Here is a 27,612-nt window from a genome sequence, read left to right as displayed (position 1 = left end):
GATCATAATTATGAGATTAAAAAGTCAAAATTATGATACTAAATCAAAATTATGAGATACTGAATCATAATTATGAGATTAAAAAGCCAAAATTATGATACTAAATCAAAATTATGAGATACTGATCATAATTATGAGATTAAAAAGCCAAAATTATGATACTAAATCAAAATTATGATACTAAATAAAAATTATGAGATGCTAAATCATATTTATGAGATACTAAATCATAACTATGAGATAAATCAAAATTATGAGATGTTAAGTAATTTATGAGATTATAAATCATAACTGAGGTTAAAAAGTCAAAATTAAACAGTCAAAATTGTGATACTAAATCAAAATTATGAGATGTCATATTATTAGATAAAATGTCAAAATTATAAGATAAAACTCATAATTATGATATAAAAGTCAACATTTTGATCATAATTATGAGATTACTTTTCATGATTTAGTATCTCATAATTTTGATTTACCAAAGCACTTTTTTTCTTTTTCTTTCTCTCTCCTTTTTTTTTTTTTTTTAATGTGGCGGAAATGTGCTTCCACAGGGGTCCTGTAAACAACAATAGAAATGTAAGAAATTAAAATGGCAAAGCTTCTGAAAGCCTCTTTTACTGTTTGAAGCAGATGTCATTTTATTTAATTTATTACGATATTACAGTAGTAACAACAATGGTACAGTAGTAATTTGACGGAAACTGGTTTCATGGGAAATGTTTTAAGGCTAATCCTGGACCATCACATAAGGAAACAGGGAGGATAAGAAATAATGGAACTGCACAGGAAATATAAAAATGTGTAACTACATGTGTTCAGCAGATTTGCCGCTGGTTTCTATGAGCACTGAGTGATGCTCTGAGCTGTATGTGGTGGTGAGGTTTTGATTTGTGCAGCTGGTAAACTGCAGTTAGCCGTGAAGCTAGCGGCTCAGTCAGGTTCATCCTGCGCTGTCAGCTCGACTGAATGACGCTGCTCCGTAAAAGTACCATTCATTCACCGGTTATGCGCACTGTACCGTCAAATTAGCGTGTAAATATATATTTATAGTCATGGCAACCATTTAAGCGCTGATACATTCTGACATAATAGAGTAAAACGGGTTATTCTCAAGGCCACGGATGGAACCGGGGCGGCAGCGTGAGAACCCCCCCGGATCCGGGGAGCCCGAGACAGGGGAGTGGAGAGAGGAGACCACCGGGGTGGAGGCTGGAGAGAGGGACGCCACCCTGAAAAACAGAAGTGGGGATGGAGGGAACGAAGAGATAAAGAGCAAACCCGATAATAGTGAGATGGTGGAGAAAGATAAGGCTGAGTATGATGAAGAAGTGGAGCGATATGAGGAAGAATTGGACCCTAGGATTCAGGTATTAAGATTTGGACTTGACAGGTGTACTGAATTATGCCAAATATCATTCATAATATGCAAGATTCATTTGTTTAGAAAAGTGAAATGTTACAATGATTTTTACTTGTGATTCTGACTTCATACAAAATCCATATACATTATTATGTTATTTAATACTTTCTTTAATGGTAGAATCGTACACACTATGTTCCCTTCCTGTTTCCCAATGTTAGGAGGAGCTGGAGCACTTGAATCAGGCCAGCGATGAGATCAACAGACTGGAACTACAGCTGGATGTGAGTAATATGTGTGACAACAACTGTCTCAAAACCTGCCTAAATAGCATCTTTGAGCGTCAGAGACATGTGCCGACTCAAAATGCACCAGAAATGCTGTCTAGACATGTAGACAGAGAGATGCCTTTGATTTCAAGTCATATACTGACTTGGAATCACATTTGATAATAGTAGCCACTTGACACCTATTCTATTGTCTTACCTCTGTTTTGTAAAGCTAACAAACTTATTTCAGGCAAGGAACAGTTTGCAGTCCTTTATAGTGGTTTACTGCAGATATAAACATAATAGAGTTTAATGCAAATTAAATGCACACAAAACTGCTGAAATTAGCACTTAATTTTACACAATATTTACTCAAATTATACAGAAATAGTTTATTATCAATTGACAAGGCTGTTGGTAGGGTTTGGAATTGACACATTAGAGAGGCAACCATTCTGTTAACCGATCTAATCAGACACAGTAACCGGCCGTTAATCTTAAAAAGGGCAAATATTGGTAAATTAATAAGCTTGGTTGAAATTTTACTCTATCAGCATATCACTAGCTATTACTAGTCCTTGTATTTGCTTTTGCAAATTCCAATGTAGTAGACCACATACACAGGTATTGTTTACATTTTCATACTCATTGTCTATCAAGTTGAGCATTGTTTTCCCTCACTCTCTCTCATTATCTCTGTCTAACACTCATTCAGGAGGCGAGATCCAGCTACAGGAGGATTCTTACAGACTCCGCACGCAAACTCAATGCTCAGGGTTCTCAACTGGGGGCCTGCATCGAGAAAGCCAGGCCCTACTACGAAGCCCGAAGACTTGCCAAAGAGGTGTGTGTGTTTGGGCTTGTTCAAACCGAACACTTTTTTGCGCTAAAAAAGCTAGATGCGCAGTGAAATGAATGGAACAGAATACAGTTGTCTTGAGACATTTTTAAAGGAATATTCCAGGTTCAATACAAGTTAAGCTCAATTGACAGCATTTGTAACATAATGTTGATTACCACAAACATTTATTTCAGATCGTCCTTCCTTTTCTTTAAAAAAAGCAAAAGGTTACAGTGAGGCATTGCAATGGAATTGAATGGGGCAATTTTTGGAGGGGTTAAAGATAAAAATGTGAAGATTATAATGTTGTAAGAGCACTCATATTAATTCTTCTGTTGAAACTTGTATATTATTTGAGTTGTACATTTTAAATAAAAAATTTTATAGTAGTTTTGGGGGTTTAGGGTTTACGCCTTGCGTTGTCATGGCAGCAAAATTGTAAAATTAAATATAACTTTACATGTTAAAGGTAAGTAACCGATTTTATCACACTAAAATCATCAGCCGCTGATATTTATCGGCCAATTATTGACCAAATTAAAACCATCGGCAAATCGGTTTTAAGTATAAAAACGCTGATATGAGACATTGGTTTGATGTCCATTCAGGCTGCATGATTGATTGAGTTAAGATTGAAATCACAGTATGGTCTTGCACGATTACAAAAGGTTGAAAGGCTGTGTTTAAAAATAGACTGCAATCGGCGCTTCAGTCAGCACTTCATTCAGCATTGTGTAAGCAAGCGGCACCATCTAGCATTGTGGATGGCATTTTCCATTATCCATTACACCACAAGACCACAATAAACATTAAATGGGCATTTTGTTCCTTTGGGAACTTTTTATTTTTCCATAATATGGTTGACATTTCTGTGGAATTGCCCAACATATGCATGATATGAATTTGTGATGTTCTGTTATATTCAGTACAAACATGTAAAATGTGTGTTTTATTGTTTTGAACTGAATTTATATTTTAATCTTTCATTGTGGCTCTCTTTAAAATTTTGGCCTGTCATGTGTTCAACAGATCCAGTACATTTTCAATGGAAATTATTTATTGTTAGAACAGAGAAAAAGCTTTTGTAGCTCTTTGTACATTTTTAAAACATATGTCCGGAGCAAAACAGTGATCTAGTGGCAAAATATTGGTATCGGCCAATTGTTTTTTGTTAAAAATCGGTAACGGTGTCGGCCAAAAATTTTCATATCGGTGCATCCCTACTCTTGAAACATTGAATGTATTAACAGATTGGCCCCATTCACTTCCATTGTAAGTGCCTCACTGTAATCCAGATTTTTGCTTTTCTTTAAGAAATGGAGGAACAAGTCGAAATACATTTTTGTGGTAATCAACATTACTCCACAAATACCGTCGATTGAGCTTAACTTGTTTTGAACCCGTAATATTCCTTTAAAAGTAGTCCATGTAGCGTATGTTTACTTAGAAAAACAATTAAAAAAACAGCGCACGTGGACACAAAACACGTTCTCTGTGAACAGCCCCTTCACAGAGGGAAAGAACACAATATTACATATTTGTGCATCAAATCTTACCAAAATAGCTTTTACTACTTGTCGACTCATTTCCAGTCTCTTATGATTGAGAAATATCCTCATGCTGAACCAAAAGTGACCCAGAAAACCTCACTGTGCAGTGATCATTATGGTGAAAGAGTGAGTGTCTTAATGCGATTAACCCCTGATAATTTGCACATCACTTTTCATTAGTGCTTTTGCAACCAATTTCACTTATGTAATTGAACTGGTGAAAATCATTTAGCTGAGGCCATAAGGAGTAATTGAAAACAATTGAAACAACATTGAAGTGAAACTTTGACTCAGTCATCAGCCACATCATTAAAAACTGTAAATAAGTTTGAGACTGGGTTATTAGACTGTTCCCTGACCCTAAATTATTAGTCGTGCTTGCTAAGGCAAATATTGGTACTATTATTGAGCATATTAAGGGTAAGGGATTAGAACAAATCCCTGACATCAAGTATTCAAATTTGGTGCATAATTTGTTCCATTTGTTAAGGGGAGGTATGCTATTACTTTTCCAAGTAATCGGGATTACCAATTTTAATGGGCAACCCCCCCCCCCCCCCCAATAGACTAACATGGAGTTGTATCTAGGGACCAGAATATTATAGAGACTTGGTGGTGGGCTTTTTTGGCTTGGGCCAGAAAGCAGCCACCCAGAATAGTACTGCCCTGCACCTGGCAACCACCCACAACACTCAAGTATCGTAGCAGCAACTTTTGGATGGTCAAGTACCACTCACAATTACTTCAGAAAATTTAGATATTCTAGATGGAGGTCTAGTGTTTGTTTTCCACATTAATACCGGATCCAATACCACTAGCGATTTGCAATTCAATCAATGTGTGTGTTTACGTCTTACACCTTCTGAAGGGGTTTGTGCCTTAGCTTTCTGAAAATTATGTTGTACTTTTGCCATCAATCTTTTAGTTATGACCTTATGCTTTGAGAAACCTTGTGTATTCACGCAGACCCATTTTCACAGACGTCCCAAGCACTTATTTTACTTCTCCCAAGAGATCTGAATAAATCTTTATCAATGAGTGCCTTGTACGAAACAAACTCAGGCATCATCCTTGTTGGGTATGCCATATTTCCATTTAGTTATTCCAATGAAATATGGCCTGCCATTCTAAGTTACTGACTTTTATTGATTGCTATGGGGTTTCTGATCTGTGCACAGCAATCTTTACTTACAGCATGTCAGCCTTTTTAGATAAATGTCTTTCAGATCCAGCGTTGCATGCTTTATGATTGGATGTCTTCTTCATCCTCCTCAGCTTTTATTGGTCATGTTGCCATTTTGCTAAGTGCTATACAGAATAATTCCTTCTTTAGTGGTGCTCTCTGAGGCAAGCATCACTATTACTGTTGATCATACCGTACAATTTGTGCTATATATATGGATACTGTACCATTTGTGCCATATATATGAATAACATCTCAAATCCCATGGCTTGTTGAGGAGACGTGAGCGTACTGACAATTTTTGTCTGGTGGATGCCGAAATGGGCAAAAAATTCCAGACACTTTTATTGCAGGAGAGAACTATGCCATATCTAGGGACCAGAATATCATAGAGACTTGGGTGGGCTCTTTTGTTCTGGGTGCGTAAGCAACGCCCTAGCAACCACCCAGAACACCCTAGCAACCTCATAGCAAGGCTCTGGCATCCACGCACAACACCATAGCATTGTAGTGGTGAGTTCCACACAGGCAAGCACAAAAATCTAGTTTATTATGTCTCTGCTTTGGAAAAACAATACTGTAGAAATATAATATTGTTTCATAGTCATATCCATACCCTATGGCTACTATTTTATTACACAAGTATGACCTCATATAAACTCAGGAAAGATTTCCTGGCCCCATCAACTGTATTTCTCTCTGTAAGGTCAACATCCCTTCCTCTGATTGGTTGAATATTTACAGACCCGAGTGATTGATTGCGGTATCTGGAGTATGATTGATGACTTTACCTACAGGCTCAACAGGAGACCCAGAAGGCAGCACTGAGGTACGAGAGAGCTGTCTCAATGCACACAGCTGCCAGAGAAATGGTTTATGTAGCTGAGCAAGGTTTATTGGCTGACAGGAATACATTGGACCCTACCTGGCAGGAAATGCTAAACCACGCCACAGCCAAGGTAAAACACTGTGACTCAGCATTGCTCTTTGCTGAATGAGATAATTACGGCCATAGGCAGTTGCAAAAATAAATTTAAACTGCTTTTAGGTTTAGAATTGGCCTTAATTGTTAAAGCCAGTCCCTCCTAGTCATAATTATAGAGTTTACTCTCATGGTTAAATGTAAATGTACCTTAGTCAAATGCGCACAGCAGGTTAGTATGGATTCTAATGTCAGCATTGCTTTGATAGTCACAGTGGGGGCAATCAATAACAGTAATGAATGCATGCCTGCTTCTATAGATCAAGGTTACACTTCTTCATTTTATTTTTTTTATTCAAGCCCTGCCAGTGAAATTGCAATTGTTTAGTAGCAGCACTTTTAGAATCCGAGTTTTCATTTTTGTGTCGCAGTACCAGAATTTCGGTATATATACCTGAGAGATTTCATGATTCTCAATTAATAAAAGGGGTTAGTTCACACAAAAATGAAAATTCTCTCATCATTTACTCACCCTCATGCCATCCCAGATGTGTATGACTTTCTTTCTTCAGCAGAACACAAAGATTTTTAGAAGAATGTTTTAGCTCTGTAGGTCCATACAATGCAAGTGAATGTTGATAAAAATGTTGAAGGTCCGAAAAGCACATAAAGGCAGCATAAAAGTAATCTATATGACTCCAGTGGTTTAATCCATGTCTTCTGAAGAAATATGATAGGTGTGATACAAACTAAGCAAACCGTGCCAAGTGTTTCTTGGTGCTCCCCTGCCCACCTTCCATGACCTGTAGGTCTCCAGAGTAAGGAAATGTGCAGGTAAAATCACTCTGGACCCCACACACCCTGCCTATTCTCTCTTTGAACTGTTGCCCTCTGGCCGGCGCTACAGAGCACTGAGCACCAGGACATCCAGACACAAGAACAGTTTTTACCCTCAGGCCATTTTCCACATGAACAATTAAACTGCCTCAAGAATCCCCCATAGTGCAATAATGTAAATACATATCGTATGTACATATGTAAATTCACATATTAATTCAATAACTGTACATATCCCTACTTTGCATATACATTACCTCTTGCACATGTACATACGCTATTCTGTTATATGTCCTATTTTTTCTCTTACCTTGTTTTATATTCTGTGTGCATGTGAACACTTGGCAGTAAAGCTTATTCTGATTCTGATTATAAACATTCAAAAATTGGAGAAAAAAAAATACAGAAGTAACAAATCTTTGAATAAAACTTCTTAATTGTTTTTATTATATTACAAAAAGTTCAAATCGTAAACTCAAAATATAGGACATTCACACTAGAAAGACTATTATTGTTAAAATAATATGTTTTATTAATTAATATATTTAATTATTAGGTATTGCTATAAGACGATCAATTAATCAGTCAAGTAAACAGTCAGTAATAAAGTAAAACAAAAAGAAACAAATTACAAGCAATAGAACAAGTAAAATCAATAGAACAAAAATACAAATTAAGTAAACCGCGCTTGAAGTTTCTCTGGTAAAGTAAACATTCAGAAATTGGAAAAATAAAATACATAAGTAATCAAATGTAAAAAAAATGACTTAATTATATTACAAAAATAAAAATAATATAATACATTTGAGTTTGTTGAATGTCAAAAGTTTAATATGTTGTTGTCGTATTTGACATGTTGGTGTTTTCAGGTGAATGAGGCAGAAGAGGAGCGTTTGAGAAGTGAGAGAGAGCATCAGCGTGTCACTCAGCTCTGTCAGGAAGCAGAAGCTCGTGTTCAGACCCTGCAGAAAGCTCTCAAGAGGGTCATTATCAAGTCCAAGCCTTACTTTGAGCTCAAGGCTCAGTTCAACCATATCTTAGAGGTATGCATCTCAGATCACTGCAATGAAGCTGTTCAAGGTCTTCTAGCCATATTGATTTACAGTTTTTAAAAAAGTAAACACTCATTGGTTTCTTCTGGCATATTTCATCTCTGAGGTCAAAATGAGAGTTGGTGTCAGTTTATGTTCAGTCTGTGCCAGTGTATGATCATTCGTTTATTCGACTGGTTATTATAATGTCATATAAGGAATGTTCCAGGTTCAAGCTAAGTTCTATCAGCAGAATCTGTGACAAGCAGTTGATTACCACAGAAAATCCTTTCGACTTGTACTCCAGTTTGTAAAAACAAACATAACTTGTGTGTACAATAATGCATTTTCAATGCAAGTTTATGGGGCAAGGCATAGCACCAGAATAAGCGTCAAAATACACAGATTAGAAATTATATCCCTAGTGGATATACTTAAGACTAAAACATTATATGTGTTAATACGAGACTTGTGTGATAAATTAATTTATAAAGCTTGTCTGTGCAAAGTCATATCCAGAATTTCAACTCCTGTCACAAGCATGTAAACCCAGAAACTCTCACAAGGACACAAGGGACTGTTTTACAGAGAGAAAATTTTTATCAAAAGTACATCTACCTAGAACAGACAACAACTAAAAGGGCAACTTTGACAACAGCTTAAATAACACAAATTTTTTTTTAACGTAAGAATTAATACAAGTATTATTTTGCTTTAGCAATATGAACATTTCTGCCTTTAAACCCTTCAAAATGCTTTGCCCAGTAGACCTCGATTGCTAAGTGAATTAGTTCCATTGCATCCTAAAATTATCTGTGGTAATAACATATTTGAACCCACAACATTCCATTAATGCATTGCTGAAATTGATTATCACACATTAACAGGAGCACAAGTCTAAAGTCGTCCAACTGGAGGAACGTGTGGCAAAAGTGAAGACCCGTTACTCAGTCGCCCTGCGCAACCTTGAGCAGATCAGTGAGCAGATCCATGCACAAAGGGGGCGTGTCCGTGCTGTCAGAGAACGCAACAGAGCCCGTGGCGGGCGAAGCTCTCCGGTGGGGGCAGAATCTGAAGGTGTAATCCAAGCTGGGGCGTATGGGGGTGTGATTCCCAATCCTTTAATGGATAATGACTGGGCGGATCAGGAGAAGACCAGGCAGTGGGTGGAGAAACACAGGGAGGCGGGGTGGGGCCAGAGAGAGAGGGTAGATAAGGCGGGCTCAGACTCCATGTCAGTCATTAGCCTGCAAACCATTGCCTCCGACCTGGAGAAGTTTGATTCGGTGGAGCACCTGGGTGACCTGAGTGACGTTGGGAGTATAATAGAGGAGAAAGAGGTGGAGAGTGAGAGAGGATTTAGGGCAGAAGACAGAATAGTAGCAAGAGAAGTGGCAAACCTCTCGAGACAGGATAGAGGGGATGCAGAGAAGGGTGCCACAGGGACTGACAGACAGCAAAGAGACAAAGAAAGGGAGAGTTTTGTGAAGCAGCACCACAGAAGTGTTAGTTTGTGATAAAACAAGAAGTTGCCTGTTTCTCCACCCCAAACCTGGAGTGCTAAACTTTGCCTGCAGGCTTTCAGGCAAACTTCTCAACTGATTACAGATCATGAATAAGATCTGAAACACTTTGTAGAACTTTTACGTAAAGATGAATTGTATAATTTCTGCACCACTGTGCCATCAAATAGAATAGAGTGCAACAGCTGTCTTGGTTCCAGAAGTAATTTTCTCCATAGGGATTTCCTTAAATTCTTCATTAAAAAGTTCTGAGCCATGAACCAAACCAACTACAGGTAGCTCTGAGGTGAATCACAACATTACAAACTTTGATTTGAAGCAAGAGGAATTTGAAAATCGGTGTACGGTGTAAAAGACTGTTAACTTATCGTCTTTCATAGGGGAATGAACTACAGTCCCATGAAGCATTGCAAATGATGGAATCTAATTAAAAAGTATGGAAAAATATACTGTTGATTTAAAGTTGTTGATTATAAGTATAGAAGCAATATATTTTAAGTTTATTGTGTATATTTAGATATATACAAAAACAAAAGTAGTTTGTTACTATGTCATTCACAGTGCGTCATAGAAGTGGTTGGTCGCTGCAGAGTTCATTTGGTGCCATTTTGTTTGCTGTGATTCTCTGATTGGTGGATATTTCTTTAGGATTATGGGTAGTGTAGTTCATCAGGATTTTTTCAGAAATTCCGCTGTTAAACACAGTTTGTTTTCAAAGTTGGAATAATGCGGACTGATGGCTTCGACAGAAGCATTTACCATTGGTCAACAACCTTGAAGCTCATGGTAGGTCTGTCTTCAAAGGTTTATTGTTAAACATCAATTCAACTGAAGTCTGTACTTGCACACACCACAAGCAAAGCTGTTGAAACCTATGAGAGATGTCTGAAGAGATGGAGCCATCACCTGCTAAGAAAAGTAGAAGTGGAGAAAAGAAAAAAGATAATGAAGAAAGCAGGTTTGCTGTGAAAGATATTTCATTTACAGTTATGCATTTGGCAGACACTTTTATCCAAAGGGGCTTACAGTGCACTTATTACAGGGACAATGCCCCCGGAGCAACCTGGAGTTAAGTGCCTTGCTCAAGGACACAATGGTGGTGGCTGTGGGGATCAAACCGGCAACCTTCTGCTTACCAGTTCTGCGTTTTAGCCCACTACGCCACCACAACTCCAAGATATCCTTGGTCCACTGGACTGAACCAAACAGCTGAAGTAGACCTAGCTTGTTTTAAGCCAGATATCTTTTGCTTCACTTTGTAAAGTGGGTAGGCACCTTAGTGAAGGAGCCTATGGACATGTGTGTGATGACCAATGGAAATCCTATGGGCAAAAGGTTGCCATAAAATTGACTTCCAGGACGCTGTAAGATGTTGGTCATCATATGTGCCAGGGTATACTTTAAAGCTCGAGGTAATAGACTTGGGCAAAGGTTGTCTTATTGATATTTCTGGCCATAAAGTGACAAAGAGCGAACCAGAATGAAAAGAAACCCTATAGGCTATAGGCCTGTGGAGCGACAGTTAAAGAGCTGGGATTTCTGCTGTATTAAATGGTGCAAGGACATCCATCCCAGGCCACCATATCAGAAGAATTGTCAGATTCTTGAACTTGTCCCCACTGTGCCCATGCTGACTGGGCTAAGACATCCATCTAGCCCATGTTTACATAAAAGAAACAATGGAAAAAGAGTGCAGACGAACACAAAAACATGTTAGGTGTGAACGACCCATTACATGTTAGAAAAAACTATTCGTTTATGGAGAAAGTTTAAGGGATTTTTTACTTCTGGAACCTCACTATTGTGCCCTGTTGCAAAGATTTCCAAACAGGTTTCCTTAATACTCCACCTATCTGCCATTGGTGAAACAAACAGATAGTCCCATCCAAAACTAATGCCATTGATTGAGCCAGTGTTGTTTTGTTGTGCTTGTCATGGCATTATTGTAACGCTGAACTATAGCAGAGGGGTTCAGATGTTCTTGTGAAATTAATGAATAACAATGAGGCAGTACAAACAGGCAGGGGGGTGGTATTCAGCCAGTCCGTTGGGACTTGTAGTTCTCACGCTCTGATGCTGTCTTTTCTCTTTTATTGTTTCACTATCAGCTCTATCAGGGTAGAAAAGAAAGAAAAGAGAAAATACAATGAGAGCAGGAAGAGCAAATGAAAACATATTGAACTCATTGAAGATAAAACTCAAAGGTTGTAAGAACAGTATCAGGTGCATTGGCCATTTCCTCTGTGCTGTACTTCCAAGCCCTGCTTATGTATGTGAATTCAGGGGTGTCGTTGCCTCCCTTTGTACAAGTGTATCTAACTGACATTCTTTTCTCATAGAATTCATTATATTGTGCTTGTTTCCCATCTCCAGATCTTTTTCAGCAAATGTAGGTATCTGGTATATTTTTGTTTGGCTGTAGATTGGTATCTCTCTGCTCATTATGTGCAGTGTATACCAGATGACATCATGTTTAAAGTCAACATGAAATCAAAATGGGCCCCATTTACTTTATTAATGCATGTTGCTGGTCTTATCAGTGCATGTTCAAAAGGGAAAAAAGTCATCAAAATGTAACCGCTCAGAGCGAACTCTAATGTCACCACCATACTCTCTTATTTTTCAACCCCTCACATCCAACCACCTGGTTTCTTTCTGGAATATAATATCCGTTGGATAAAATCAAGTACTGTCCTACATTTTTTCTTGACGAATATCCTGTTTCACATTAAGGAAGTAAAAGGGGTTTCAAATGCCATTTCATGTTGACATTAAGTTAATTAATTTTTGACATTTATGATATTCTTTAGATTTAGAGTACTTTTTTTTTATTTTTTATATATCTGTTTGAGAGAGAACTTGATTTTAGATCAGTCCTGTTACATTTTCAGGTTAAGTCCTTTCACTGATAAATGGTACGTTTACAAAAGTGTAAATCCTGCTAGATAAAAAAAAAAACAACCATGGAGAGACTAAATGATGTGTGCTTAAAAACTTGGTTTTGCAGATGTACTTTGAAAAATCATGTAATATGCTAGCTGTATGAACAAACCGTGCTGTGGACAGTACAGTATTGTTTGCAAGTTTACATCCTATTTTTTTTTGTTTTTTTTTTTGTAGATTTTTTTTGTCCACAAACCTTGAAAATGTATTCTCCCCCATCATACCCTGTACAAATACCTCACCTCAAAATGTCCTCATAGTAAATAGAAGATGCTCTATAGAGATATTTCAGTATGCTGCAGTCTCCTCTCCATCCAATAGGTCACATGAATTTTGTGTATATATAAGATGATGTATGATGAATACAAATAATCCTAACGTGACTGATAATTTATTCTGTAAATGTTAATTTATTGCACAGTTAGCTATATTAAAATTTGAATTTAACAACTACACTTTTCATTGTTTCACTTGTTGTTTTGGGTATCATAAATGAGAGCAGTTATCACAACCTAAAGAGATTTTACTTGATGTAACTAGATTTGTTAACTTTATTTTACAATGTCCATGTTGTACATATTACTTGTTACTATAGTAATGGTAATATGTAAGTACTAGCGGTTCTCTGTTTATTAGGATTACTTCTTAATTATTTATCTAATAGTGAATACACTATATCTTGAACACTGTAAAATATAGTATGGCCATAGATTTTGAAAGAAAATAGGAGTGGTGCTTGTCTGTGAAAAACTGTGGCTGTGGCTGTGCCTGTTTTGGGCAGGGCATTGCTATGTGGTTGCTAGGGTGTTGCTTTCTGGCCCAAGACAAAAGAACCCACCCCCTAGTCTCTATGGCAGGGGTCGGCAACCTTGTTGACATGGATTGCCATTTTTTATTTTCCTGGTCAATGGCTGTGCCGTTTTATGTAATTTTGAGTGTGACTATGGTTTAAGGAGGGTGGACCTGTATGCTGGGTTGGGAATAAATAGTGGTGTTTTCCTTATCACATTACGTGTTGTTCTGTAAGCAAAAATGAAACATGGAATGTCATCCGCACAGCCTGACCGAAGCAAAGCGGGCTCGTTTATTCGCACGATTAACCAAAAGTGAAGCTCTGCCGGCTCGTGATGCGCGAATGGCTTGCACGCACTGCACGAGTCTGTTGGGTATACTGCAGTCTCGTCACATTTTAACTTTTTGTTTAGCCTCCCATTCAGCTCATAAAAACATGCTGCGTGATCATGAGGAAGGATTACATCAAGGTGTAGATTGGAATGCAGGTGCGGAATTTATATAAATAAAATAGTCTACTCCTCTCTCGCCAGCATGCCAGTGATTACCCCTCCATGTGCCAATGCTGGCACGTCTGCCATAGGTTGCCGACGAAGCCTTATGCTGCATTCCATTCAAAGTCGGGTGTGGGAAATCTCCTATCTCCGACAGTATTGGCATTTCATTGCCTGATGCTTGGAAAATTATGTACTGTATAGCAGTGCTGGGCAGTAACGGATTACGTGTAATCTGTATTAAGTAATCAGCTTTCAAAACTCAAATACTTGTAATTAGATTAAATTACATTTTAAAAATACTTCAGATTACAATGGCTTTTTATGCATTACATTATTGCATATTAATCCGAAAAGTTCTTTCATATTTTTACATACATTTATGATTGATGGTTCTGATTTCTGGACAAAAGCACCACTCAGACGATTAGATTATGCCTTCTCATGACAAATAATTTTGCAAGTAACTAAACACTCCTGATGTATATCTGTGAAATACTACAGTATGTCTACATCAAATCCAGTGACCTTTACTAATTATAGATTCTAGAATTCTGGACAAAAAAAAAAAAGAAACTAAAATACATTGTAAAACAAACAATTATAGCAATTCTCATATTTTGATTCATTGTTTTCTTAAATGCATTTTAGCAACATTGTCAATCAAAAATAGATTATATCTTACTCAAATGCATATGACATCAACTAAACAAAAATCCAAAAGTAATCAGGTTAGATTACCCTAAAAGTATAATCCATGAGATTACATTACTGATTGCAATTTTAGTCATGTAATTTGTTATCAGTACCGATTACAATTCTGAAGTAATTTATCCAGCACTGCGTACAAGCAAACAAAACTGCTAAGCTCCCGTTTGCTTAGCAGGTGTTCGATTGTCACCAGAGACATCTCCTAGCAACCAAATTGATAACAGTTGCTGCAATACTAGCATATGTTGTACAGGTGTACGATTGTCAAAAGAGAGTATAATTGACCGTATTTTCAACACCTGTCTCTGCAAACGTTTGCTTAACGGAGTTTTATTATCATACAATGTAGGAAATTTTGACTCATTGATGGATATTATTTAATAAAAGTGAATGTTTACATTTAATAACTTTGTACATCTCCCTGGGTGCCGACATGTTTGTGTGATGTCATGCACCTGCAAGATTTCCACACGAGTTTCTAAGCTGGAAGTCCCACTTCAAGGGGAATTCCATTGGACTTTTCCTAGTAGGAAGTTGAAAATTCCGAGTTTAATGAAATGCGTTTAATGAAAGTGTCTTAATAACTTTGTAATTGTTTTTAATCAACAAAGTGAGTTCCCAAGTTGCTCAGTTATTTTAAGATGAAAGCAGAGCCCTTATTAAAGAGAGCAATGGGGCACTTCGGCCGCCTGAAATTGATCCGATGAATTGTTGGAAAATTGAACTTCCGTAATGAAAAGAGAATGAGAGAAGGAGATTATCCTCTGTCTTTTGTTTTTAATTATTCAACAACGATATAAATATCGGAAAGAGAACACACAGAATCTGGCCACGGGGGAGACGAAGAAGGGAGGGTGAGTGAGGTGTAGAGCAAAGGAGCAAAACCAGGGATGAGAGCCGTTTGAGGTGAGACAGTGGGTGATAGGCTAATTTCTCTGTGGCTTCAGACAGTGAAGGTGACATTAGATGTGGGAGTCAGTAAAAGAGATGATGACAGCTGAGTTTCAACTGAAAGATGATGCGCCACTGGAGTCTGTCACACAGTTTCTTCTTTCCTGTTTTCATTATGCCAAATGTCTCACTCTGGACGTTGTGACTCACTGATTCAACTGCTGGGAGACCTGAGGGGAAACACATAAGAAAATGTGTTGTTTTTGTTTATTGTCAATTTTGATACATACATCACAAACTAGACAAATATTGGTGCAATCCTTATTTATAGACAGACACATATTTCATTTATTGGAACACAAACACTTACAAACATGTAAATACTAGATAGCTTCTGGAAGTACAGTACTGTGCAAAAGTTTTATGCACTTGTGAAAAATGTTGCATAGTGAGGATGTCTTCAAAAATAATGACATAAATAGTTTTCATTTATCACTTAATGTCATACAAAGTCCAGTAAACATAAAAAAAAAGCTAAATCAATATTTGGTGTGACCACCTTTGCCTTTAAAACAGCCCCAATTCTCCTAGGTACACCTGGACACAGTTTTTCTTGGTTGTTGGCAGATAGGATGTTCCAAGTTTCTTGGAGAATTCGCCACAGTTCTTCTTTCTATTTCGGCTGTCTCAATTGCTTCTGTCTCTTTGTGTCATCTCAGACTGACACGATGTTCAGTGGGGGGTTCTGTGGGGGCCATGACATCTGTTGCAGGGCTCCCTGTTCTTCTATTCTAATCTTTTTTATTTGCAAAAGTAATGTTTGGGAGTCTAACATTTATATTTCCTATTGACACACTAAAGCTGAAGATATAAATAACCATCTTAAGACAAATGCTTTTGTGTAACATCTTATGTGCCTAAGACTTTTGCACAGTACTGTAGAATGAGTTCAATCTGATATTATACATCACAGAACAACAAGTTTGTTTCTCTGCCATGTACAGTGACTCAGAAGAGTATTTCAACATTTAAGTCACACTTAAAAATGTTCAAATGTATGACAACTAACTTTTCTGGACCATTTTTGTAATAACTTTGAAACAACTTGTCCCATGGTGATTTTTAGTAGATGTATGAAGTCTTTCCTCAAGTCTTGTTGTTTTTTTAAGCACAGTCTGTTGATTTGTACCTTTTTAAACCTAACCAAGGGCGTAGATTTGACTTGAACATTTGTGGGGTTGCAGCATGAAGCATTTACCCATGTTTCCATTGATCATGGTATAAATAATGGGGGGGAGGGGGATGTACTTGCTTGTTTTGATTATTGGGGGGTTATTTCTCCCCTCACCCACCCCCCGGAGTTTTCGTGTGTTTGTGCTATCTGTCTTCATTAACTTTATACATTTTATTGATCAAAATTAATTATAATTAATTTGATATTTTATCTAATGCAATGAAACGCATACATTTTAAAGTGTTACTTAAAGGAATATTCCAGGTTCAATACAGGGTAAGCTCAATCGACGGCATTTGTGACATAATGTTGATTACAACAAAAAATTACTTTAAAAAAAGCAAAAATCGAGGTTACAGTGAGGCACTTACAATGGAAGTGAATGGGGCCAATTTGTGGAGGGTTTAAAGACAGAAATGTGACGCTTATAATTTAATAAAAGCACTTACATTAATTCTTCTGTTAAAACTTGTGCATTATTTGAGCTTTAATGTTGTTTTAGGGTTTACAGCATAATGTTGTCATGGCAACAAGTTGTAAAATTGGCTATAACTTTACACAGTAAAGGTTAGTAAGTGATTTTATCACACTAAAATCATGTCAACACACATATTGTTTACGTCTTGTGGCTATACTTTTGAAACAATGAGTATTTTAACGTTTACGGATTGGCTCATTCACTTCCATTGTAAGTGTCTCACTGTAACCCAGTTTTTATTACTCAGATAAGTCGAAATTCATTTTTGTGGTAATCAACATTATGCCACAAATGCTGTCATTTAAGCTTAACTTGTATTGACCCTGTAATATTCCTTTTAGTGTCCAAATTATTTATTATGGTAAAAATTAGACAGAAAAAAGAAAGCATATGGTAGATTGAGGAACGTGTTTAGTTACTGGGAGTAACTAAGTTTTACCTGTCACATATGACAGAACAACCAAGTTTGTTCTGGAGCATGTATTTACTGTATGTAAAATCACATCTAATAACACATCCCAGATGAGTGAGTGTGATTACACTGATCTGACTTGTCTCTGAACAACCTTGAAATAGATTGACCAGAGGAGGGCTTTGTTCTGCGCTAAAGAAAAAGAGATCAAGACAGAGAACTGATGAACAGAGATGGAGAGAATTGATCCAGAAATAGAAAGAGGGGGATAAGTCATTCCTCTGGGCTGTGTAACAGTTGGCCTTGTTAGGGAAAATATATATCAAGTCTAGGTTTGAAAAACAGTCCCAGACAGAGTCCAGAAGTTGGAAGAATCTGAAATGGTACTTTATAGTAAGACCTCAATGGTCATGTTATGGGGGAGAGAATAGATATGCAGTGTGAAAACAATGTTGTACATTTTCTGTCTGTTTGTCTGTCTATCTACCCATTTACCTTATCAAGCACCACTAATAATAATTGCTTCAAATTTAAACAGAAAATGAAACCTATTGGATATCATACTGTAATAGAGATGCATTTGTCTTGCAAAGTGGGTTTTACAAATTAATGTTAGGTCCACTTTTGTGTGGAAACACCCTTTACAGCACCTCTTGTGTGAATGCATATCCCCTACAGTGAAAGTATAGTGCTTATGGACTTGAATAAATAATTTGCCTCCACTGCATGCCATTGTATATGTAAATGAGAACACCTTCAAAGTGGCGGCACAAATACATATGCAGCGGGGAATAATGAAGTGCTCTCTATCCTACAGTATTACTCTGTTTGTGTTCAGCAAGGACAATGTATATTTATGAACATGACAGTGTATGTATGTGTAAATACTGCAGCCCACCACACTGTCCAGTTTTCCTTTCTCTAATGGGGGAGCACAGAAATAATGCTCAGAATAGTTTCAAAGAAATCTGTAGAGAAAACTAGAGGGTTTGCTCTTATTTATAGCCATTTATTTGGTTACTTTGGAGCACCAACAGTAGTTGCAAAGATGAAAATTGCATTGCATTTATTCATAACAAATCAAAAAGTTTTAAAGGTCATTATTGACTTTGGGGAGAAGAGAATGCTGAGGTGTTGACATCATAATGGACTAGGTCTATAATTAAATATTTGCCTGCACCCTCACTCACATGATAAATGCTGCTCTCATCGAATAGTGAGATATCATTTTCAACCAGTATGACTCATTTCCTCTGCTTCTACTGCCAAGAACAGAGCCGAGGGATTTAGAGCGGCACTCTCACAGAAGAACTCTACTATTCGAGACATGAATAAAGAAGTTATGAATAATAAAAGGGGTAGTCCAGGAAATGACAATGGGGGTCCACTGCTCCCAATCAAGCAAATGTACTGCAGTCAAAACAGAATAAATACTAGATTTGCATTTCCAGAAGGAAATAGTACTATTGTCTCTGTGGTGCTATCAAAATTTCTCTGTTTGAGCAGCCCGTCCAGTCCGACACTTCAATGGCACTCTTCAGTGGCATGCACAGTATGAAGGTCCTACATATAAAAATATGTTTAGCCTGCGGAACGATCCAAAAAAGACTGCAACCCATTGAAAAGACTGTAGGCCCTATTTTAAGCAGGTTAGCGCTAAACGCAGCACTATGCTTAAAGTCATAAGTTGGTATTTTCGTGCAAGTATGCGCTAAGACAAGGCGCAAGTGGGTTTGACGAAATTAAGTGCAATTTAATTCTGAGGTTCTTCTCCGGTTATTCCACCGTCTGCAACCTATTATATCTTTCATTCCGTATTAAGCACCAGAGATATAAACAAAGACAGCACATTCATAAGAAGTTGGTAGTTTAAATGAACTGTATGCAATGAATGAAGAAGAATAGAAATATGGATTTACCTCTTTTTGTGTATGAACTGCGTTCTTGTTGAATGTCGGTAATGTTTTTCATGACAGTGACACACTCCTTTTATACACATTGGAAAACGTGTTTCTCATCAAGATTTGTAGGCTCTGTTAAATTTTAGTAGGGAATATAATTATTATTAATCATTTTCATCTACTGACACAAATTATGGCTAATATTAACAGTGATTGTATCGGCACACACCACTTCTACCGGTCGATTTTGAAAAATTAAATTAATTTATTGAAATATGAGAAAATTTAACCAAAAATATTTCTAAATTCAAATTACACTTCAAACGAAATGAAAATAAAATCAAAATAACAAAGTGGTCAAAAAAAATCAAATACAATTTATACAGAATCCAAACATTTTAGTCTCTCCAACTTCTTCCACCGGCCCCTTTTGCAGTGACTTAAAATCATTCTATGACAACAGGCGGAGAAATGACAATACAAATGAGATCATAAATACAATTGTAAATATAAACATAATAATGATAATTGAAAAATAAACAATGACCTATAAATAGTTTAACACAAATCGAATATATTTTTGTTTCATAAAACGGCTACAACAGGGACATTATTTGATGTTCCACTATATTTTCAGAATTTGGACATGAACTTTATTACCACCTGAATCTCCCAATTATAAGTGCAAAAACCGAGTTTAGACTTTGCACTGAAAACAGACGTGGTTTTGAAACGTCTTGGCGCAATGACATATTTCTCCGAAAAATAGCAAATTGTGCTTTGCACCACCAAATTTACATACAATACACCCACAGTTTGCACACATACACCCACAGATAGTGCAAACACTTCCTCCCATGGCCACTTGTGCTTTGCGCTGGCACAAAAATTGTGCTTAGAATTAGCGCTCTCATGAAAATTGGATAAGACATCGTTCGAGGTCTTAGCGCGTAGCACTGCACTATGCACGCTCACGAAAATACAGTTCTGTAAGTCGATCCCTCACAGCCTTGTTTTCATTCCCATCAAAATTCAAATATGGTGCTTCTCTGAATGAGGTCCATAGATGGTTAAACGATTGCAAGAAAAAGGACCAATTCATTACATGCAAGTATTAAAAATTTTCACTGTCAGCTAGATTTCAAATAGCGAACATTCCAAACAATGTAGGCTAATCCTGCGTTCACGTCGTGTCGGAATTACTGTAATTAAGAGATGACAACTCAGGAAAAACAAAATGGATCTATGTGTGGCTCAGCTAAATATTTCATCACTACATTAAATAATCAATTCACCTCTATATGTTCTTGCAAAATGCTTAAGAACAAGAAAAGTCCTCTATGGTAACAGTGACTCTAATAAAATGTTGCATCAAACAGAAAACTACCTTTGACTGTTGAGGCCGCTGCCATTTTGGTTCTTTTCACCTGACGTCACGACAGTGACAGTGAGCTTTCATAGAATTTCGGGTTTTCTAAATATATGGATATTGAGAAGAAATGTACATTTTGTGGTGTAAAGGAGGAAGACGGTTCATGTATTTTATAATTGTAATATATCCTCAGAATTTTGGTTGAATGTTAGCGCCTACTTATTTGACCATTGGAAAATTAATTATAGATTATCTTTGAAAGATATACTTTGTACCTATTCAAATAAGAACAAAATATTTGAGTACATAGTACATTTTTATATTTTGCATGGCAAATATTACATCCACAAACAAACATTTGCCAACAATCAACCAAAATCTTACACTTTCTTCTTAGAAATGGATATTCTGAAGGAATCTTTAAAAATGATTGTAAATAAGAAAAATGTTTTGAGAAATTCTTCTTACTTGAAAGCCCCTAATTCTATTTTATAACACCTTGTAATTTACTATGCAACATTTACTTTACACAATCAATAATTGAGCAATATTTTTGATTCAATTGATTCAATCATCCTTTTATATTACGTACCTTCTACTACCTTTAATATTTTGCACAGTAATACCAAACCGATGTGTTTTCCTTTTGTGTGTGTGTGTGTGTGTGTGTGTGTGTGTGTGTGTGTTTTCTGTTAATTTTAATTTAGGCGATTGATATTGTATATGTTTAAGTTTAAAATTTGTCAGTGATAATGTGGATTATGAAACTGGATTTCAAATGTATTGTTTTGTAAATTTGGATTACGAGTTTACAACTTGTAATTACAAGTTCTACGAAGGCGTGAACGTTTTTTTTTTTTTTTACAAGTTGGAATCTCATAATTTAAGTAATTCTGACACAACATTAATACGCACCATATGTTTTCTAACATCATCGTCCATTTATGTGTTTTAAAACTAAAACTAAAGTGCGAACGTGGTCAATTTTCCAGAAATGTTCACATTTTTATGTGAAAGTTATTATTATTATTATTATTTTTATGAAACTTCTAATGAATTTGACATTTGTTTACAAAAACAAAAACAAAAGCAGAACAGAACACCTAAGATAAGACTGAAATTGTAAACAACAACAACAACAGAAAGTTTGAATGGAGTCCGATGAAGCTGAATTCATTTTAAAAGATTAGGAAGAATAAAATGAGAAGAAGAGTCTTTGCAAGCACTGTCATAACACAGTGACAGACTAACAACATCCTTCAGACTGACACTACACATGACCACAAGCTTCCATTGGCTGCTGCCTGTTAAGCACTCTGTGCAGGGAGGAGGTCTGCACTATTTACATGTCTTTCCGTCAGCCAATGAGCGCTATAATTCCCACTCTATTCCATCGGTGGTGTCTTGATGTAGTGTGCAGACTGCAGATGAGAGAGAGAGACGAGCACTGCCTTGTGACGTCGAGAGTGAGAGAGGGACAGTCTAGGGAGCGCGAGGGAGGGAGGTTCCGCGATCTGTCGTCGTTTGTCCGTGTGTAGCTATCGTGTTTCTTTTCGGCAATATAATTTTTCTCCCGACAAATTTAACATCGTATTTATAACCATTCCAAGCACCAGAGCACTTTTTTTTTCTCCACACAAAATACTCTTCACGTCGATATTTCACGTTTATTTTTATTTTCCCCCTGCAAGTCTCGTAGGCGACGGAATCATGGCAAGTGCACTGGCGGCTAGTATCCGTGAGTACGATTTTTCCGTCCGTCCGACGTTTGTAAACAATTGTGTGTAAACGTTCAGCGTCTAATCCAACTTGGAATCGCTTCTTTTTACGCGTACGCGTCATTGAAATTGTTGTCATTCGTTGAATTCGAGCAATACATTTACGCAAAGCACAACAGTATTCCTGCTTCTTTTAAATACAACTTATTTTCCTTTTTATTTTAAGACATCCGACTGTTATTTATTTCTCCGAATATTTAAAAGCAATCAGTTCACAAGGTTAATCTCCCACATGTCGTATCGCGACGCACGCAATAAAAGAGCAATTTCACGCGCAGAGAGGCAGTTGAAGTTTCATACATAGCCGTGCACAGTAAACGCCTAGAAACATCTGCCTGACATCTGAGCAATTAAAAGACTATCATTATTTTATTCCTGTGGTCTTACGAGCAAACATAAACCTCTCGAGCACATACACGCGCACTCACGCGCACATTAGCTATATCAAGCATCCTTGAAGGACCATCTCCAAAAAAAGAGCCTGATCGACGCAGTAAGTAACATAATTGTACGCCTTTAAATAATGTGCAATAATTGTTCTCACCAGGGGTCGAATCCACCGTTTAGTGAAACCATTTAATTGAATGTGGTTGCCGTTCTGTCATTATGAGGTTTCTTTGCAGTGTTTTTGGGCCACTACACATATGCTCTAATCAGAAACACCAGCTCAGTGACGGTAGTGTAGAAATCCCTCAACGAGATTATTTAAATAGGCCCAAGAGGATAATAGTGGGACAAGTTGCCCTGAAGTGTTTTTTGAGTGCTTGTGTACTCGAGTCGTGTATTTGAATGCAGCACAGGCGAGTCGCTGTCCGCGGTGCTGAAACACACGATATAGATGAGCGATTCTCAGCGCTGTTCCTGGAGGCCCCCAACACAATATATTTCTGTTGTTTTCCTCATCCATCACACCTGATTCATTTTATTAATAGAGTGATTTATGACCTGACATGGGTGTGTCAAATAAGGAAGACTTTCAAAATGGGACAGGGTTGGGAAAAACTGATTTTGAAGGCGGTTGAGGGGTTTTGATTGTTGTTTTGATGTTGAGTGTAAGTGTGACACTGAATCTGAGGTTTTGTGCTACTATTGCTGTATATTAGGCTATATTTAGAAGTATTTGATGTCATATATGCTGACTATAGAAACTCTTATGTCTAGGCATAGACAACGATGTAACCAAATATTCAAGACTGGTGTAGACCAAATGTCAACTGAACAAACACGATAATTCAACTGCTAACATTTTACAATAAGGTTGCATTCATTAACATTAGCTATGCATTAGGTGTCACGAACTAACAATGAGCAATATATTTTTACAGCATTTATTAATCTTGTTTAATGTTAACTTATGGCAATACAACTATTCATTGTCAGTTCATATTAGTTCATAAGTTCATAAATCATTAACTAGTGTTGACACATATAACTTTTACTTTTAAAAATGTATTAGCCTTGTACGTTGAAATTAACCTAAAAGGAATAATCTGGGTAATTTTGATTACCACAAAAATTTAGTTAGACTCATCCCTCCTTTTCTTAAAAAAAAAAAAGCAAAAGCAAAAATCTGGGTTACAGTGTGGCACTATGTAAGTGAATGGGGCCAATCCGTAAATGTTAAAATATTCACTGAAAAAGTCTTGCTTTTTGCATCAAATCTAAAAACATTTCTGGTTATTATTGGGATTTTGGTTGCACAATAAATGCATGTGTGCAAGTGTATCTAGGATTTTATTTATTTTGGCCTTGTAGCCTCTGTGTCTGTGCCCATCACAGTAAGGAAATACTAAGTAATGTTTTTAACATTCTTTAAATCGATTTTAAAAACTATCCACTGATTAATCGGTTATCTGCCTTTTCCACCACCTGAGTTATCTGCATCTGCAAAATCCACTATTGGTCGTCTTCTACTTTAAACCCTCCAAAAATTGACCTCATTCACTTCCATTTTAAGTGTCTCACTGTAACCTTGATTTTTGCTTTTTTTTTTTTTTTTTTTTTTTTTTAAGTAAAAGGAGGGATGGGGGCCTGGGTAGCTCAGCAAGTAAAGACACTGACTACCACACCTGGAGTCATGAGTTTGAATCCAGGGCGTACTGAGTGACTCCAGTCAGGCTTCCTAAGCAACCAATTGGCTTGGTTGCTAGGGTGGGTAGAGTCACATTGGGTAACCTCCTCGTGGTCACTATAATGTGGTTCTCACTCTCGGTGGGGTGCGTGGTGAGTTGTGCGTGGATGCCGCGGAGAATAGTGTGAAGCCTCCACATGCACTAGGTCTCTGCGGTAACGCGCTCAACATGCCACGTGAAGATGCGCGGATTGACAGTCTCAGACGCGGAGGCAACTGAGATTCGTCCTCTGCCACCCGGATTGAGGCGAGTCATTACGCCACCACGATGACTTAGAGCGCATTGGGAATTGGGCATTCCAAATTGGGGAGAAAAGGGGAGAACCCCCCCCCCCAATTGTGTTGGTAATCAACACAAAAAATACATTATGCCACAAATGCTGTCAATTGAACTTAACTTGTATTGAACCAGGAATATTCCTTAAACCCAGATTAATAAGTGCTGTAAAAGTACTATTCATTGTTAGTTAATGTTAACTAAAGTAGTAAACTACAAATACAACCTTATTGTAAAGTGTTACCAATCAACCACTATTCTGGGGCATTTAGCTAGTTTTATTACATTTTGTACATATATTCTTGTAAGTAGGTGAATGTTCTTACAGTATTGAATTGTTGAATTATTTTGAAGTAATTGGTATATTCATAAATTCACACCGAGTCATTCAGGACTGTAGGACTAAATAACAGAAACATTGAAGTCTATATAAGCTGAAGCTCCAGAACTGTTTCTTTTGAAAAATGCCCTGAATTGTGTGTAGTGGGCTATTGCATCATTCTTCAAAAGGAAAATCCTCCAGTTCTTTGAGTAATGAAAGTGGAAATCATCATGCATCACTTCCTGGCATATGAGAACATCATAAGGGAAAAGTGTCTGCAACATTGGATGTATGTGGTTCTACGAAATATTTTCTTATTTCTTGGCTGTTGTATGGCCACGCTGGGGAATCATGAGACCTAATGACCCCCATGAGATTTCCCATACAATTATGGATCCACCAGCATGTTGAGCAAGTGGCAACATATATTGTGAGTTAAAGGCATTCTTTGGCTTTCACTGAAGATTGGCCTGTTTGGATAGAGGTAATAAGGTGAAAGGTGACTCATCAGATTATACTACCTTTTTCTATTGTTCAGGGATCTAGGTTTTGTCCTCCTTTATTGGTGTGTTGGCCTTAAAAACATTTTACGAGTTAAAGCCCCACTGTAAATTCCTCCTTTGTGGAGCATAGCTTATGTGAAGCTTTGTGTATGCTTATGGGTCACAGAGGTGCCGATTTAATTTGGTGAACAATTTTAAGCTGTACTAGTGTGGCATTTAGAAACTCTTCTGTGAAGTACCTGTGACTGTCAGTAAACGCTAACTTCGCTACAAACACTAAACACAAAAATTTTTCTAAAGCAGTTTGTGCATGTCTGGCATTTTGTTTTTATTTTTGAGACTTTCTGTATCTGTATTTTTGTGATTGATGCACCTGTAATTTAGGCAGATTATTCTACCTCACTGGAGCTGTGATATGTGCCTCTTGTTGCTTTAAAGACTCACATATCAAAGTGTTAACTATCAGATCTCCTTTACAGTGGACACATACTGCAAATTGGCAATCAACCTGGTGCAGTTCACCTTTGCAGCTGCATTTGAAATTTAAAAAATACATTACATGTACTCTTAATAATGCATATATAAACACTCAGTTAGAACTTTATTAGGAATACTATGGTCCTAATGAAGTGCCCAACGTGGTCTTCTGCTGTTGTAACAGGGTTCAACCCTCAAGGTTGAACACGTTGTTTATTCTGAGATGCTATTCTGCTCAATACAATTGTACAGAGTGATGATCTGAGTTACCGTAGCCTTTCTGTCAGCTTGAAACAGTCTGGCCATTCTCTGTTGACCTCTCTCATCAACAAGGTGTTCCCGTCCGCAGTACTGCCGCACACTGGCTGTTTTTTGTTTTTGGCACCATTCTGAGTAAACTAGAGACTGCTGTGCATGAAAATCCCAAGAGATCAGCAGTCACAGAAATACTCAAACCAGCCCATCTGGCAGTAAAAATCATGCCACAGTCAAAATTACTGAGATCACATTTTTTCCCCCATTCTGATGGTTGATGTGAACATTAACTGAAGCTCCTGACCCGTATCTGCATGATTTTATGCACTGCACTTCACTGCTGCCACATGATTGGCTGATTAGATAATCACATGATTAAGTAGGTGTACAGGTGTACCTAATAAAGTCGGTGAGTGTATATTAGAATCAGAATCAGAATCAGCTTTATTGCCAAGTATGCTTACACATACAAGGAATTTATCTTGGTGACAGGAGCTTCCAGTGTATAACAATACAAAAACAATACAAAAACAGCAGCAAGACATAGATAATAATAAAAAATAAAACTAATTATACACATACATACACACATACACATGGGTTGTGCAAATCTAATACAATCTGTTATGTACAGTGCAAATACAAATCTGTAATGTACAGCGCAAATGTTTTTTTTTTTTCTCTCAGAGGAATGAAATGGCAGAAGAGGTTGGATGTGTTGGATAAATATAAGAAAGACTAAACTGTGTATTGCACATAGTTATTGCTCAATGGGGCAATTTAACTGTTCATGAGATGGATAGCCTGAGGGAAAAAACTGTTCCTGTGCCTGACGGTTCTGGTGCTCAGAGCTCTGAAGCGTCGGCCAGAAGGCAACAGTTCAAAAAGGTAGTGGGCAGGGTGAGTGGGATCCAGAGTGATTTTTCCAGCCTTTTTCCTCACTCTGGAAGTGTATAGTTCTTGAAGGGGGGGGGCAGGGGGCAACCAATAATCCTCTCAGCAGTCCGAACTGTCCTTTGTAGTCTTCTGATGTCTGATTTCATAGCTGAACCAAACCAGACAATTATTGAAGACAGATTCAATAACTGCTGAGTAAACTGTATCAGCAGCGCCTGTGGCAGG

The 27,612-nt window shown here is 37.3% G+C and overlaps 2 protein-coding genes across 2 annotated transcripts in view; both read left to right on the top strand.

Moving 5' to 3' along the window:
• The first annotated feature begins 535 nt into the window (after window positions 1–535).
• On the top strand, window positions 536–13,425 carry LOC127425465 (SH3 domain-binding protein 5-like). The gene is made up of 7 exons (XM_051671502.1): window positions 536–579; window positions 1,118–1,370; window positions 1,585–1,647; window positions 2,348–2,476; window positions 6,004–6,165; window positions 7,835–8,008; window positions 8,884–13,425. Coding segments are annotated over exons 1-7 (1,413 nt in total). The 5' UTR covers window positions 536–577; the 3' UTR covers window positions 9,514–13,425.
• Window positions 13,426–22,252: 8,827 nt separating this feature from the next.
• The window catches only part of LOC127425258 (gamma-aminobutyric acid type B receptor subunit 1-like), a 193,419-nt gene continuing 188,059 nt past the window's right edge, over window positions 22,253–27,612 (top strand). Inside the window, exon 1 of the mRNA XM_051671006.1 lies at window positions 22,253–23,018. The gene's annotated coding sequence lies outside the window, so the exon portion shown is untranslated. The remainder of the gene's footprint in view (window positions 23,019–27,612) is intronic.

Source organism: Myxocyprinus asiaticus, chromosome 34, assembly GCF_019703515.2.
Source record: "Myxocyprinus asiaticus isolate MX2 ecotype Aquarium Trade chromosome 34, UBuf_Myxa_2, whole genome shotgun sequence".
NCBI lineage: Eukaryota > Metazoa > Chordata > Actinopteri > Cypriniformes > Catostomidae > Myxocyprinus > Myxocyprinus asiaticus.
This window is presented reverse-complemented; position numbering and strand designations above follow the sequence as displayed.

Excerpts from the sequence above, each read along its gene's own strand:
- LOC127425465 (XM_051671502.1), top strand. Across the intron at positions 6,166-7,834 it reads TAAACCACGCCACAGCCAAG|GTGAATGAGGCAGAAGAGGA; the intron begins GTAAAACACTGT and ends TGGTGTTTTCAG. Across the intron at positions 8,009-8,883 it reads AGTTCAACCATATCTTAGAG|GAGCACAAGTCTAAAGTCGT; the intron begins GTATGCATCTCA and ends ACACATTAACAG.